General features: G+C 41.4%; 1 protein-coding gene across 5 annotated transcripts in view; it reads right to left on the bottom strand.

The window, feature by feature from the left end:
- Nucleotides 1-12,782, bottom strand: part of SIPA1L1 (signal induced proliferation associated 1 like 1) — a 389,217-nt gene that overhangs the window by 80,816 nt on the left and 295,619 nt on the right. For all 5 annotated transcript variants that reach the window (XM_048852811.2, XM_048852810.2, XM_048852815.2 and 2 more), the window contains one exon: nt 397-500. In XM_048852811.2, the coding sequence (XP_048708768.1) occupies nt 397-500 (104 nt within the window). The remainder of the gene's footprint in view (nt 1-396; nt 501-12,782) is intronic.

The following is a 12,782-nucleotide window of genomic DNA, read 5'->3' as shown; positions in this document are numbered from 1 at the left end:
AGCCTACAGTGAGACCTACATAAACCTGTTTGCTAAACATCCTGTGACAGAGTTAGCCAGTTTTATTCCCGATACATATGTAATTCAATCTCTTCTATTTTTGCGTTGTTTAGACACTGGAGAGTACTTTTTAACAGGCTGCATATAGTAGTTGTCAAATACCAATGCAGTTATTTACTATTTTAAGTATGAGATTATTCACAAAGCTCTCTGCAGTTGACCTAAATTTTTTCCTGTTTATTCACTTTCTTTTAGAACACTCTGTATTCAATACTTCAACAAAGTTAAGTGCTTTCTGCCACTGCTATAGGTGTAATATTCAGTTATCATTTGACAGTACAACTACTTTATGAGGTGGAGGACAGAGGAATTCTAAATGGTCGAAGTCCATCCTACCTGTTGCTTGTTGTTAGGAGTGTATGGCAGCATGGTGGAAACATGAAACATGATTTCATAGTCTTTGTAAGTTGTATAGAGAGAGTGAGTTCCTGTTGAATCAGCTGCAATTAAAAAATTAATAAAGTGAAAAAACAACACTATTAAGTCCTTAAAAATACTTTAAAATGGGGTTGCCACATTGTTATGAAAACCTACTAGCCCAGGTACAAAACCCACTCATCATTCATCTTCACCTTAATAACAATGACAAACCTAACCATAATTTACTCACCTGCTAAAATTGCTCACCCAGCAGGCAAGTATAATTTTGCAATGCTATTTTAATACAAGATGTTAGAAAGAACTTGTAAGAAGTAAGGACATTATGAAATTATTAAGAATCCTGAACATCCTGAACTCAATCTAATTGAGCACCAGCATTGTAGGAAATACAACAGGGAACTCTTTAAGAGTATCACATATATACTTATGAAATATATATTAATGTTATATAGTTCAAAGCTAAGTAAATAGCTTTCTAATGGTACAGAACATTACTTAGTGTTGCAGAATATGGTGATAAAAATGCCTGATAGCTTTACCTTATGGACCAACATGTGTCTTGCATGGATCACTTAGTGTTCTCTGGATGTTAAGTGGCTTCTAGTTTAATGTCCTTATCTGCATACTCCGTCTTTCTAAAAGTATTTCAAAAAACCTTTGAAAAAGTCCCTTACAAGAAGCTATTAAGGCAAGTAGATAGCCATGTGGTGAGTGGGAAAATACTGTAAAGAGTAGAAAATGTCTAACAGACAAAGCTAAGAAGCATGAATAAATGGCCAGTTTCAACATGGCAAAAAGGTGAACATTGGGGTGTTTCTTATACAAACGAGTGTTGTTTAACATGCTAATTAATGATCTTGGGAAAAGACTGAGATGGCAAAACATGCAGATGACAAAATCTTTTAGGTCAATCAAGCTTAAACAGACCTACTTCAAAGGGATTTAAAGCAAGGTGAATGGATAGCATGATGGCAGATGAAACTCAGTGTTGACACACTCAGCATATGAAGTAAGCAATTGAAAGAGATCATTTAAAATATCAATGTATAATGCAAGCTTCTAAATTAACTGTAACCAATCAGAAAAAAAGCTCATTGAAAACCTCTGTTCAACGGAGAATGGCAGTCAAAAAGCAAACAACATGTTAGCATGCTTAAGGAACAGGAGGGAAAATAATCATGAAAATATTATACTGGCATTATATTAACCAAAGTTATTCTCCCACCTGGAATACTGTGTTCAGTTCTGGCCATCTTACCTCAAAAGAGGTATAGTAGATATAGAAAGGATGCTGAGACAGGTGACAAAAATGATTAGAAATGGAAAGACAGACCTTTATATGGAGAGAGATTAGTACAGCTGGGACTGTGTAGTTTAGAAAAAAGAAAAATAAGATGGAATAGGATTGAAGTGTGCAAGTATTGATTGGTCAAGAACAGGTAAATTGGGCACTTCCAATTTCTTTCTCAATAAAAACAAGATGACATTCCATTAAAAGGCAACACATTTCAAACTGAAAAAAGGAAATATATTTTATATAACTTGTAATTAATTTGTGGAACTCATTTCCACAAGTCTATGAGTTTAACAATTAATTTTTTCGGAATTGCCAGTGAACCAGTAAAATCTATTATTGGCACTGCTCTAGTGAATATATCCTTAAACTGTGTCATATAGAAAATTCTCTTATTTGTCCTCACTCACATTTCTTCTCTCCTGACAGTCCAGAATGCTTTCACCAAAGAACAAAACCAGCCGTTTGTAAGACAGTGACAGGCTGTTGACTTCAGAAGAAGTAAGTGTCATTCCTGAGGATCAGGACGGTTTTCCCAGATTCATAGATCGTAAAGTCAGAAGGGGCCATTGTGATCAACTAGTCTGACCTCTTCTATAACATAGGTCACAGGACTTCCCCAAATTGACTCCTGTTTGAATCAGAGCATATCTTTTAGATAAACAACCAATTTTGATTTAAAAGCTGCTAATGATGGAGAATTCACCACAACCCTTGATAAGGTGTTCCAGTGGTAATTTACCCTGTTAAAAATGTGCACCATATTTCTGGACTCAATTTGTCTAGCTTCAACTTTCAGTCACTGGATTTTGTTTCTACTTTTCACTGCTAGACTGAAGAGCCCTCTATTATCAAATTTCTGTTTCCCTTGTAGGTACTTACAGACTGTGATCAAGTTACCCCTTAACTTTTTCTTTGATAAGCTAAATAGATTTAGTTCACTGAGTCTTTCTTTATAAGGCTTGTTTTCTAATACCTTAAGCATTCTCATGGCTCTTCTCTTAAGTCTCCCCAATTTACCAACATCCTTCTTGAACTGCTGACACCAGAACTGGAGACGGTATTCCACAAGCAGTCCTACCAGTGCCAAATACAGGGGAGTATATATAATCTCCCTACTCCTATGCAAGATTCCCCTGTATATACATTCAAGGATCACATTAGCCTTTCTGGCCACAGTATCACACTGGGAACTCATGCTCGGATGATTATCCACCATGACCCCCAAGTCTTTTTCAGAGTCTCTGCTTCTCAGGATAGAGCCCTCCATTCTGTAACTATGGCCTGCATTCATTCTTCCTAGATGGATGATTTTACATTTGGTCTTATTAAAATGCAAATTGTTCGCTCATGCCCAGTTTACCAAGTGATCCAGATTGTTATTATTTACCACTCCCCCAATCTTTGTCTTATCTGCAAATTTACCATGAATTGTTTTGTGTTTTCTTCCAGGTCATTGATAAAAATGTTAAATAGCACTGGGCCAAGAACCAATCCCAGAAGGATCCCACCAGAAACACACCCACTTGACGATTCCATTTACAATTACATTTTGAGACCTGTCAGTCAGTTTTTAATCTATGTAATGTATGCTATATAGATTTTGTAGGATTCTAGTTTCTTAATCAAAATGCTGTGTGGTACCAAGTCAAATGCCTTATAGAAGTCAAAGTATATTACATCAATACTATTAACTATTATTATTTATCAACCAAACATAAAACCTCCAAAAATCAGGGTGGTTTAATAAGATCTACTTTCTGCAAATCCATGTTGATTGGCCTTTAATTCTTTATTAATCAAGACCAATATAATCAATTCCATTATTCTGGATCAAAGTCAAGTTGACAGTCCTGAAGTTACCCAGGTCATCTTATTACACTTTTTAAATATTCATGAATGAATATCCATCATGCTAGACAGAAATGAAACATTTATCCTTAAACACAACTGGTTATAATATTTAAAGACAATGTAATAACAACGGAAGTAGTTTGAGAGGTTTCCTTGTTTTTTTACTTATTTTAAATTATTACCATAATTCGTTGTAACCCTAGGATACATGTAATTTCCAAACCTTATTTCCTTTCCAAAGACTGCTGACTAGCAAGAGTTAGGCTACTTCCCCTTACCCAAACAAAACAAATAGATGTTGTTCCTTTCAGCAATTGTACTGGCTGAAGTTCATTACTAAGATGAGTAGAGATCATTGCCCTAGTCTATATGAAATAGGTGTTCAATTGAAAGGACACAATGTTTAAAACTGAAGGAATTCTACATATCTGTCATGAACACTTCTCATTTATGATGTTACGGAAAACATTAACTGCAATGATCACTTGTAAGAGCAAACACTGAGGAACTAATCTTAACATTTCTCAAAACAATCCTTAGCTTTAATTTTCCTTTTTGACATCAAATAAAATTTAATCTTGTTGCATTTTCATACAATACCTAAAATCAGCTTTCCTTTGTGCCGGGAACGCCTTATATCCTGTCTTGGATCATGCACCTGTCTTTTGTTGCTTGTGAAATGCTGCCAAAGGGATAAAGGACTAGGGAATTAACCTACACCACAGCACTGATCTTCCTTGTGATCTAATGATCAGATAGGGCTTGCTGTAAGAGCAGCTTCACAGTCAACTCTAAGTTTCCTATTTGGTGACTCAATGCAGAATTTCCAGCCAGGAAACAGTTTCCTAAATACGGATTCCAAAACAACTGTTCTTAAGGGTGGTCTCTAGCTTTTGAAAAGCAAGCAGCTGCAAAAAGCTTAAGACAGTTTTCACAGGTGTAGACCTCTGCATAGCAGGGCTGCTGCAGTCTCATAAGCAGAAATCATCACCATCACCATTTTTTATTTCACATTTTTTCACATTATTTCACATTAAAATAAAATATTTTATTTTATTTCATATTTTTTTTCACAAGGGCCTTTCGTAACAGGACTATCACAGGAAAGAATGGCTATTTACCATACAGCAACTGGTTCATCAAGATGAGTTGTCTATATTATTCTCCTTCTGGTATGCATGTGCCCCATGTGCTCAAGATTAAATTATTTTGGCCAGCTGTGTCCACTGGGGCCAGGGCTGCACCTTAGGAGTCCTGGCACCCCCTTTCCTAGGACATAACGGGCAGAGCAGGCCTAAATGTCCTTCATTTCCTTTATCAATACAAACTTCAGATGTTACAGGACTTTAATAGTGAGGGAAGGGGGTGGGTTGTGGAATACATATGGATAACATCTCAAAGAATTACAATTACAGTAGGGTTAGTAATTCTTTCTTTGAGTGGCTGTCCATCTGTATACCACTTCTCGTGAATCAAAAGCAGTGTTCTGACAGACAGAAAGTGAATGCTTGGAGTCTACTTAAGTAAAGACTGCAGGACAGCTCTGCCAAAGCTGGTGTCAGATTTTGATGCCTTGACTAGGGAATCATGCTGTGTAAGAGTATGTACTGATTCCCGTGTAGTCACCTTACAGGTTTCAGTAAGAGGCAATCTTTCCAGAGAAGCTGGCTCTATCCTGTATGGGGGGATCTAGCCTGGCAAACTCATAGCAAGCTCTAATACAGGGGTCGGCAACCTTTCAGAAGTGGTGTGCTGAGTCTTCATTTATTTACTCCAATTTAAGGGTTTTGCATGCCAGTAATACGTTTTAATGTTTTAGAAGGTCTCTTTCTATAAGTCTACAATATACAACTAAACTACTGTCGTATGTAAAGTAAATAAGGTTTTAAAAATGTTTAAGAAGCTTCATTTAAAATTAAATTAAAATGCAGAGCCCCCCAGACCGGTGGCCAGGACCCGGGCAGTGTGACTGCCACTGAAAATCAGCTCGCGTGCCGCCTTTGGAACACGTGCCATAGGTTGCCTACCCCTGCTCTAATACAATCAGATACCCCCTAAGAAAGTCTCTAGGATGACATTTTCTGACCCTTGTTTGCAAATGTTACAGAAAGTATAGAGGAATTTCTGAATGGTTTTGTTCTGTCTAGGTAAAAAGAGAGCCCCACAGGGGGAGCATCTGTCAACAGCAGTTTGGTGGATAGAGATTAAAAAAAAAAGGTACTCCTTTGTATACCTGGATAGGATCCAATTTAACACTAAGAACTTCTCAGCAGACCTACACCCTCATGTCTACGTGATATCTGTTGGGTAGATATACAGATTTCAATCATCCTTGCATGCAGCGTAGGTGACCTCTGACAGGCTGTGTGATATATATGCAGGAAGTCTGAGGAGTGAGAGACAGACTCTTACTGATATTTGAGGGTGAACCTGCAGCTGGGTGATGAGATCCACTATGGTTTTGAATCTGTTTTAAGACAGACTAGTGTTTCCTGTTGCGGAATCCAGTACTCTGACCTCTATTCTCTGGATTCTTGAGTCTGAGACCCAAACTGTTGAGCTGTAGGATTTGGTGAATAGAGTCAATCACCTGTGTGGGATGTTTCTCAGATGAGCCAACTGTTGAGGCAAGAATATAAATGGATCCCTTGCTTCATCAGAGCTGTCACTACTGCCAAGTAGTTGGTGAAGGTTCTTGGTGCTGTTGATAAAGCAAAGGACAGAAATCTGTCCCAATATTAGACGCTTCTAACCTGTCATCTCATGTATTTTTTGTGTACCAGGTGATTTGTTATGTGAAAATACACGTCCTGTATATCAAGAGCCATTAATCTGTCCTAAGGATCTACTAACAGGATTGTAGAGGCTCGGATTACCATCCTGAATTTGAAACGGCAGATGACGGCATTGAATTGTGCCAAGCCCAGGATTGGGAGTCAGTCCCCCTTCTATGAAATTAAAAAATAATGTGAGTAAAATCCATTCCCCTGAATTCTAGAGGCACTTCTTCTATTGCTCTGAGATTTACAAGTGAGTCCACTTCTTGCTGTAACAGCCTCTAACGAGAAGGGGCCCTGAAGAAGGATGGGGAAGAAGAAATAGGGTAGGAAGGCTCTGAAAAAGTATGGAATACCATACTTCATTGATATCTAAGACCCAGTGGTCTGAGGCAATGTGGTTCCAGGCCTCCTGAAAACAAAACAGGCAGTTGACAATATGAAGAAGAGGAAAAGTACCGATCCTCTATATGCTCCAAGTGACTCATAAGCAAGGCATCAAATTTGTTTTCTTGCTCTGCAGAATGGGGGAGTAGCAGATGAAGAAACCGTAGTCTCCCCTTTGTTGGAACCTCTCTCTTTTTCTTGGTGGTTCTGAGGGTCTCTACTGACTATCCTGGGGGTGGGGTGAGGGGCAGGCTCTGCTGGAGTAAGACAGAAGCCTAGCTTGTTTTCTCTTGAGTGCCAGTGTGCAGACTCCCAAAGACATCTAAGTTACTCATGAGTGTTTTAGCTAGTGCAAGGCTTCATCTGTTTTGGTGTTAAAGAGGTCAGAGCTATCAAATGGAGGATCCTCAATAGTTGTCTATGACTGCAATCTTTGGCAATACCTAAAGACACACAAAGATGGATGCGCTGTAGATCTCGATACTATGTCCAAGGCATGAAACATCACCTGGAGAGAAGTGTTGGCCAGTAGCTGACGCTTGGAGACAATAGTCCTCAGTTCCTCCTTGCTATCTTATGAATCACATTTTAAACGGTCTTCATTTAAATAATCTTATTTAGATAACAGTGCCTGATAAATGAGTAATATGTATTTGCAAACTTGCGGAGGAGTAGCTTTTTCTTCTGAATAAATCTAATCTTTCTGGGTTCTTGTCTTGTGGTAGTGTTTTTGGTGGTTCTAGCTGTCAGGTTTTCTCAGGTACAGCGGTTGCAATCGTGGACCCCTAAGAATCCTGGGACCAGATGTGTAGAAAAGCACTCAAATGCTTTTGAGTTTGACCAGATGAAGGTACTTGGCAGTGCCAGTCTGCTTTTCTGGAAGTAGGCACCTCAGACACTGATGTCTGCCAAAAGATGTTTCTCTAGCTACTGACCTTCTTGGCACTGAAGCTATTTTTGAATAACCTAACCTAACCATGACTATTTAACCTGAGTCACCACTAATGTCTTTGGTGGTGATTATCATTTCATGCTCCTGCAGTTGCAAAGTGTGAGTGACCTGTGCCTCTTGTATCACCGTACAGGATTTCAGAGGGGAGGTAGTCCTAGCCTCGGAAGTAGAAGCTGGCTCTCTTGATTGTTGCATACCTCAAAGGGGCCCAGTAGGCGAGGATTGAGCCTGATAAGGGTTCGGGCCAAACGGTAGGTAACATGGAGAATGCTCATCCCTACATCCTGAAGGTCTCTGAGTGTAATAATGGGCCCTATACTCCTATGAAAAGTAGGAGTCATTGGAACAGAAGCACAGTGAGTGGGTAGGGGATGTTTCTCTCTGTGCTCAGAAGCTGAGGAAAATAATGTCGGTCTTTGAAGAGAGGGTACTTGAACAGGGGAAGATAAACTACAAGCTTATGCTATGGTACTGGCGTTTATGAAGTGCTCAGCACCATAACAATATTTCTGGTTGGTACTGTATATGGCAGTCTCACCACCAAAGACATTAGTGGTGATTCAGGATGAATAGTCATTGTTAGGTTATGTTATTCAAAAATAGCTCCAGTGTCAAGGTCAGTAGCAAAAACAGCTGCATCAAGGTCGCTGGCATCAGAGTCACAGGTATCAAGGCGATAGGTATCGTGCATCAAAGCCGATACCAAAGCATCAGTACAGGGCAGTGTACTGAGCTCCACTTGAGGTGGTACCATTGCTTGGCAAGCTGTCTCTGTGAGTGTGTCAGAGGGACCTATTTTGGGTCATGAACTACCATTTGAAGAGAAAGGCAGAGATGATTTCAGCCTCTTTCTACTAGGTCTAGCAGATTTGTGCTCTCTGGAAGAGAGGTGTTTATAAATTTAGAGAGTTTAAGGCCAGAAGGACCACTAAATAATCTTGTTCAGAGGTGGGCAAACTATGGCCCGAGGGCCACATCCAACCCACAGAACCCTCCTGCCCGGTCTCTTGAGCTCCTGGCCCTGGAGGCTAGCCCCTGGCCCCTCCCCTGCTGTTCCCCCTCCCCCGCAGCCTCAGCTCACTGCTCTGGGCAGTGGGGCTGCAGAGCCATGGCCTGACCCGGTGCTCTGTGCTGAGCGGTGGCATGGCTGGCTCCAGCTGGGCGGCACAGCTGTCTGTCCTGGTGCTCTGTGCGGCACAGCTCTAGCGCCGCCAGCCACCAGTGCTCCAGGCAATGGGGTAAGGGGGCGGGGGCGTTGGATAGAAGGCAGGGGAGTTGGGAGGGGTGGTCGGAGGTGAGGGTGTGGATAGGTGTCGGGGCAGTCAGAGGGCGGGGAACAGGGGGCTTGAATGGGGGCAGGGGTCCCGGTGGGGGTGCGGTCAGGAAGTGGGGGGGGGGAGTTGGATGGAGCGGGGAGGAGGGGCAGTCCGGGAGAAAGGGTGGTTGGATCGGGCAGGGGTCCTGGGGGGGCAGTCAGGAATGAGAGGAGAGGTTGGATGGAGCAGTGGGGGAGAGTCAGGGGTGGGGGATCTGGGGGCGGTCAGGGGTTAGGGAGGTTGGATGTGGCAGGAGTCCTGGTGGGGGGACATGGGGGGCGAGAAGCAAGGGGGGTCGGATAGGGGGGTGGGCCACGCCTGGCTGTTTGGGGAGGCACAGCCTCCCCTAACCAGTGCTCCATACAATTTCGGAAACCCGGCGCCAGGAAGTCTGCCGATGATGCGTGTGCCACAGCAGCCCTAAGGATGCCACTAAGGCAAAAATCTCTGATGACCGCGTCCGTGGGTGTACGCACATCTAGAATGGAATCGATATGAGCAAGCACTCAAAGAAGAACCTCTCTTGGTAGCTGCTTATTTTACAACACAAGGATACACATCTGGTATGTCCCTTGTAGCTTTCTGTTCCAGTCCTCCAAAGACAGGTTCCTCAGTAGATGACTTGTGGAGTTTCTGATACTGATTTGATACTTCTAGCTGGAATGAATGCTTCACGGTTCTCTCTCTCCTCTTGGTCACAAATCATCAGCCGACTTCTTTGTTTTCTACTTTCTCCAATCCCTTATCACCTTGATCCTTCCCCTTGTGGCATCTGAGACAACATTTTCTGAATCTGGTTACGCAATAGGTCTGTTTTTTCTCAGATGCTACTCAATCTTGAAACTTAGGCTTCCAGATCACGTATCATCTCTTCCATAAGAACATAAGAAGGCCACACTGGGTCAGATCAAAGGTCCATCCAGCCCAGTATCCTGTCTACCAACAATGGCCAATGCCAGGTGCCCCAGAGGAAGTGAACCTAACAGGTAATGATCAAGTGATCTCTCTCCTGCCATCCATCTCCGCCCTCTGGCAAATAGAGGTTAGGAACACCATTCCTTACCCATCCTGGCTAATAACCATTAATGGACTTAACCTCCATGAATTTATCCAGGTCTCTTTTAAAACCCTGTTATAGTCCTAGCCTTCACAACCTCCTCAAGCAAGGAGTTCCACAGGTTGACTGTGCGCTGAGTGAAGAACTTCCTTTTCTTTGTTTTAAACCTGCTGCCCATTAATTTCATTTGGTGGCCCCTAGTTCTTATATTATGGGAACAAGTAAATAACTTTTCCTTATTCACTTTTCCACACCACTCATGATTTTATGTACCTCTACCATATCCCCCCTTAGTCTCCTCTTTTCCAAGCTGAAAAGTCCTAGCCTCTAATCTCTCCTCATATGGGACCCGTTCCAAACCCCTAATCATTTTAGTTGCCTTTTCTGAACCTTTTCTAATGCCCTGTCAAGGTTCCTCCCCCACTCTGAACTCTAGGGTACAGATGTGGGGACCTGCATGAAAAACCTCCTAAGCTTATCTTTACCAGCTTAGGTCAAAACTTCCCCAAGGTACAAAATATTCCACCCGTTGTCCTTGGATTGGCCGCTACCACCACCAAACTAATACTGGTTACTGGGGAAGAGCTGTTTGGACGCGTCTTTCCCCCCCAAAATACTTCCCAAAACCTTGCAGCCCACTTCCTGGACAAGGTTTGGTAAAAAGCCTCACCAATTTGCCTAGGTGACTACAGACCCAGACCCTTGGATCTTAAGAACAATGAACAATCCTCCCAACACTTGCACGCCCCCCTTTCCTGGGAAATGTTGGATAAAAAGCCTCACCAATTTGCATAGGTGACCACAGATCCAAACCCTTGGATCTGAGAACAATGAAAAAGCATTCAGTTTTCTTACAAGAAGACTTTTAATAAAAATAGAAGTAAATAGAAATAAAGAAATCCCCCCTGTAAAATCAGGATGGTAGATATCCTACAGGGTAATTAGATTCAAAAACATAGAGAACCCCTCTAGGCAAAACCTTAAGTTACAAAAAAGATACACAGACAGAAATAGTTATTCTATTCAGCACAATTCTTTTCTCAGCCATTTAAAGAAATCATAATGTAACACATACCTAGCTAGATTACTTACTAAAAGTTCTAAGACTCCATTCCTGGTCTATCCCTGGCAGAAACCAGCATAAGACAGACACACAGACCCTTTGTTTCTCTCCCTCCTCCCAGCTTTTGAAAGTATCTTGTCTCCTCATTGGTCATTTTGGTCAGGTGCCAGCGAGGTTACCTTTAGCTTCTTAACCCTTTACAGGTGAGAGGAGCTTTCCCCTGGCCAGGAGGGATTTCAAAAGGGTTTACCCTTCCCTTTATATTTATGACATGCCCGTATATCTTTTTTGAGATGAGGGGACCACATCTGCATGCAGTATTCAAGATGTGGGCATACCATGGATTTATATAAGGGCAATAAGATATTCTCCGTCTTATTCTCTATCCCTTTTTTTAATGATTCCTAACATCCCATTTGCTTTTTTGACTGCCGCTGCACACTGCGTGGACGTCTTCAGGGAACAATCCACGATAACTCCAAGATCTTTCTACTGATTAGTTGTGGCTAAATTAGCCCCCATCATATTGTACGTATAGTTGGGGTTATTTTTTCCAATGTGCATTACTTTACATTTATCCACATTAAATTTCATTTGCCATTTTGTTGCCCAATCACTTAGTTTTGTGAGATTTTTTTGAAGTTCTTCACAGTCTGCTTTGGTCTTAACTATCTTGAGCAGTTTGGTATCATCTGCAAACTTTGCCACCTCACTGTTTACCCCTTTCTCCAAATCATTTATGAATAAGTTGACTAGGATTGGTCCTAGGACTGACCCTTGGGGAACAACACTAGTTACCCCTCTCCATTCTGAAAATTTACCATTTATTCCTACTCTTTATTCTCTGTCTTTTAACCAGTTCTCAATCCATAAAAGGATCTTCCTTCTTATTCCATGACAACTTAATTTATGCAAGAGCCTTTGGTGAGGGATCTTGTCAAAGGCTTTCTGGAAATATAAGTACACTATGTCCACTGGATCTCCCTTGTCCACATGTTTGTTGACCCCCTCAAAGAACTCTAATAGATTAGTAAGACATGATCTCCTTTTACAGAAACCATCTTGACTTTTGCGCAACAATTTATGTTCTTCTATGTGTGTCTGACAATTTTATTCTTTATTATTGTTTCAACTAATTTGCCCGGTACTGACATTAGACTTACCGGTCTGTAATTGCCAGGATCACCTCTAGAGCCCTTCTTAAATATTGGCGTTACATTAGCTATCTTCCAGTCATTGGGCATAGTAGCTGATTTAAAGGACAGGTTACAAACCATAGTTAATAGTGCCGCAATTTCATATTTGAGTTCTTTCAGAACTCTTGGGTGAATGCCATCTGGTCCCGGTGACTTGTTACTGTTAAGTTTCTCAATTAATTCCAAAACCACCTCTAGTGACACTAGATTTGTCACCTACAAAAGACGGCTCAGGTTTGGGAATCTCCCTAACATCCTCAGCCGTGAAGACTGAACCAAAGAATTCATTTAGTTTCTCCGCAATGACTTTATCATCGTTAAGTGCTCCTTTTGTCTCTCCATCGTCCAGGGGCCTCACTGATTGTTTAGCAGGCTTCCTGCTTCTGATGTCCTTAAACATTTTGTTATTATTACCTTTTGAGTTTTTGGCTAGATGTTCTTCAAA

This window comes from Caretta caretta, chromosome 6 (assembly GCF_965140235.1).
Source record: "Caretta caretta isolate rCarCar2 chromosome 6, rCarCar1.hap1, whole genome shotgun sequence".
Taxonomy (NCBI): domain Eukaryota; kingdom Metazoa; phylum Chordata; order Testudines; family Cheloniidae; genus Caretta; species Caretta caretta.
The sequence above is the reverse complement of the archived record's forward strand: the minus strand, read 5'-3'. Positions and strand labels throughout refer to the sequence as shown.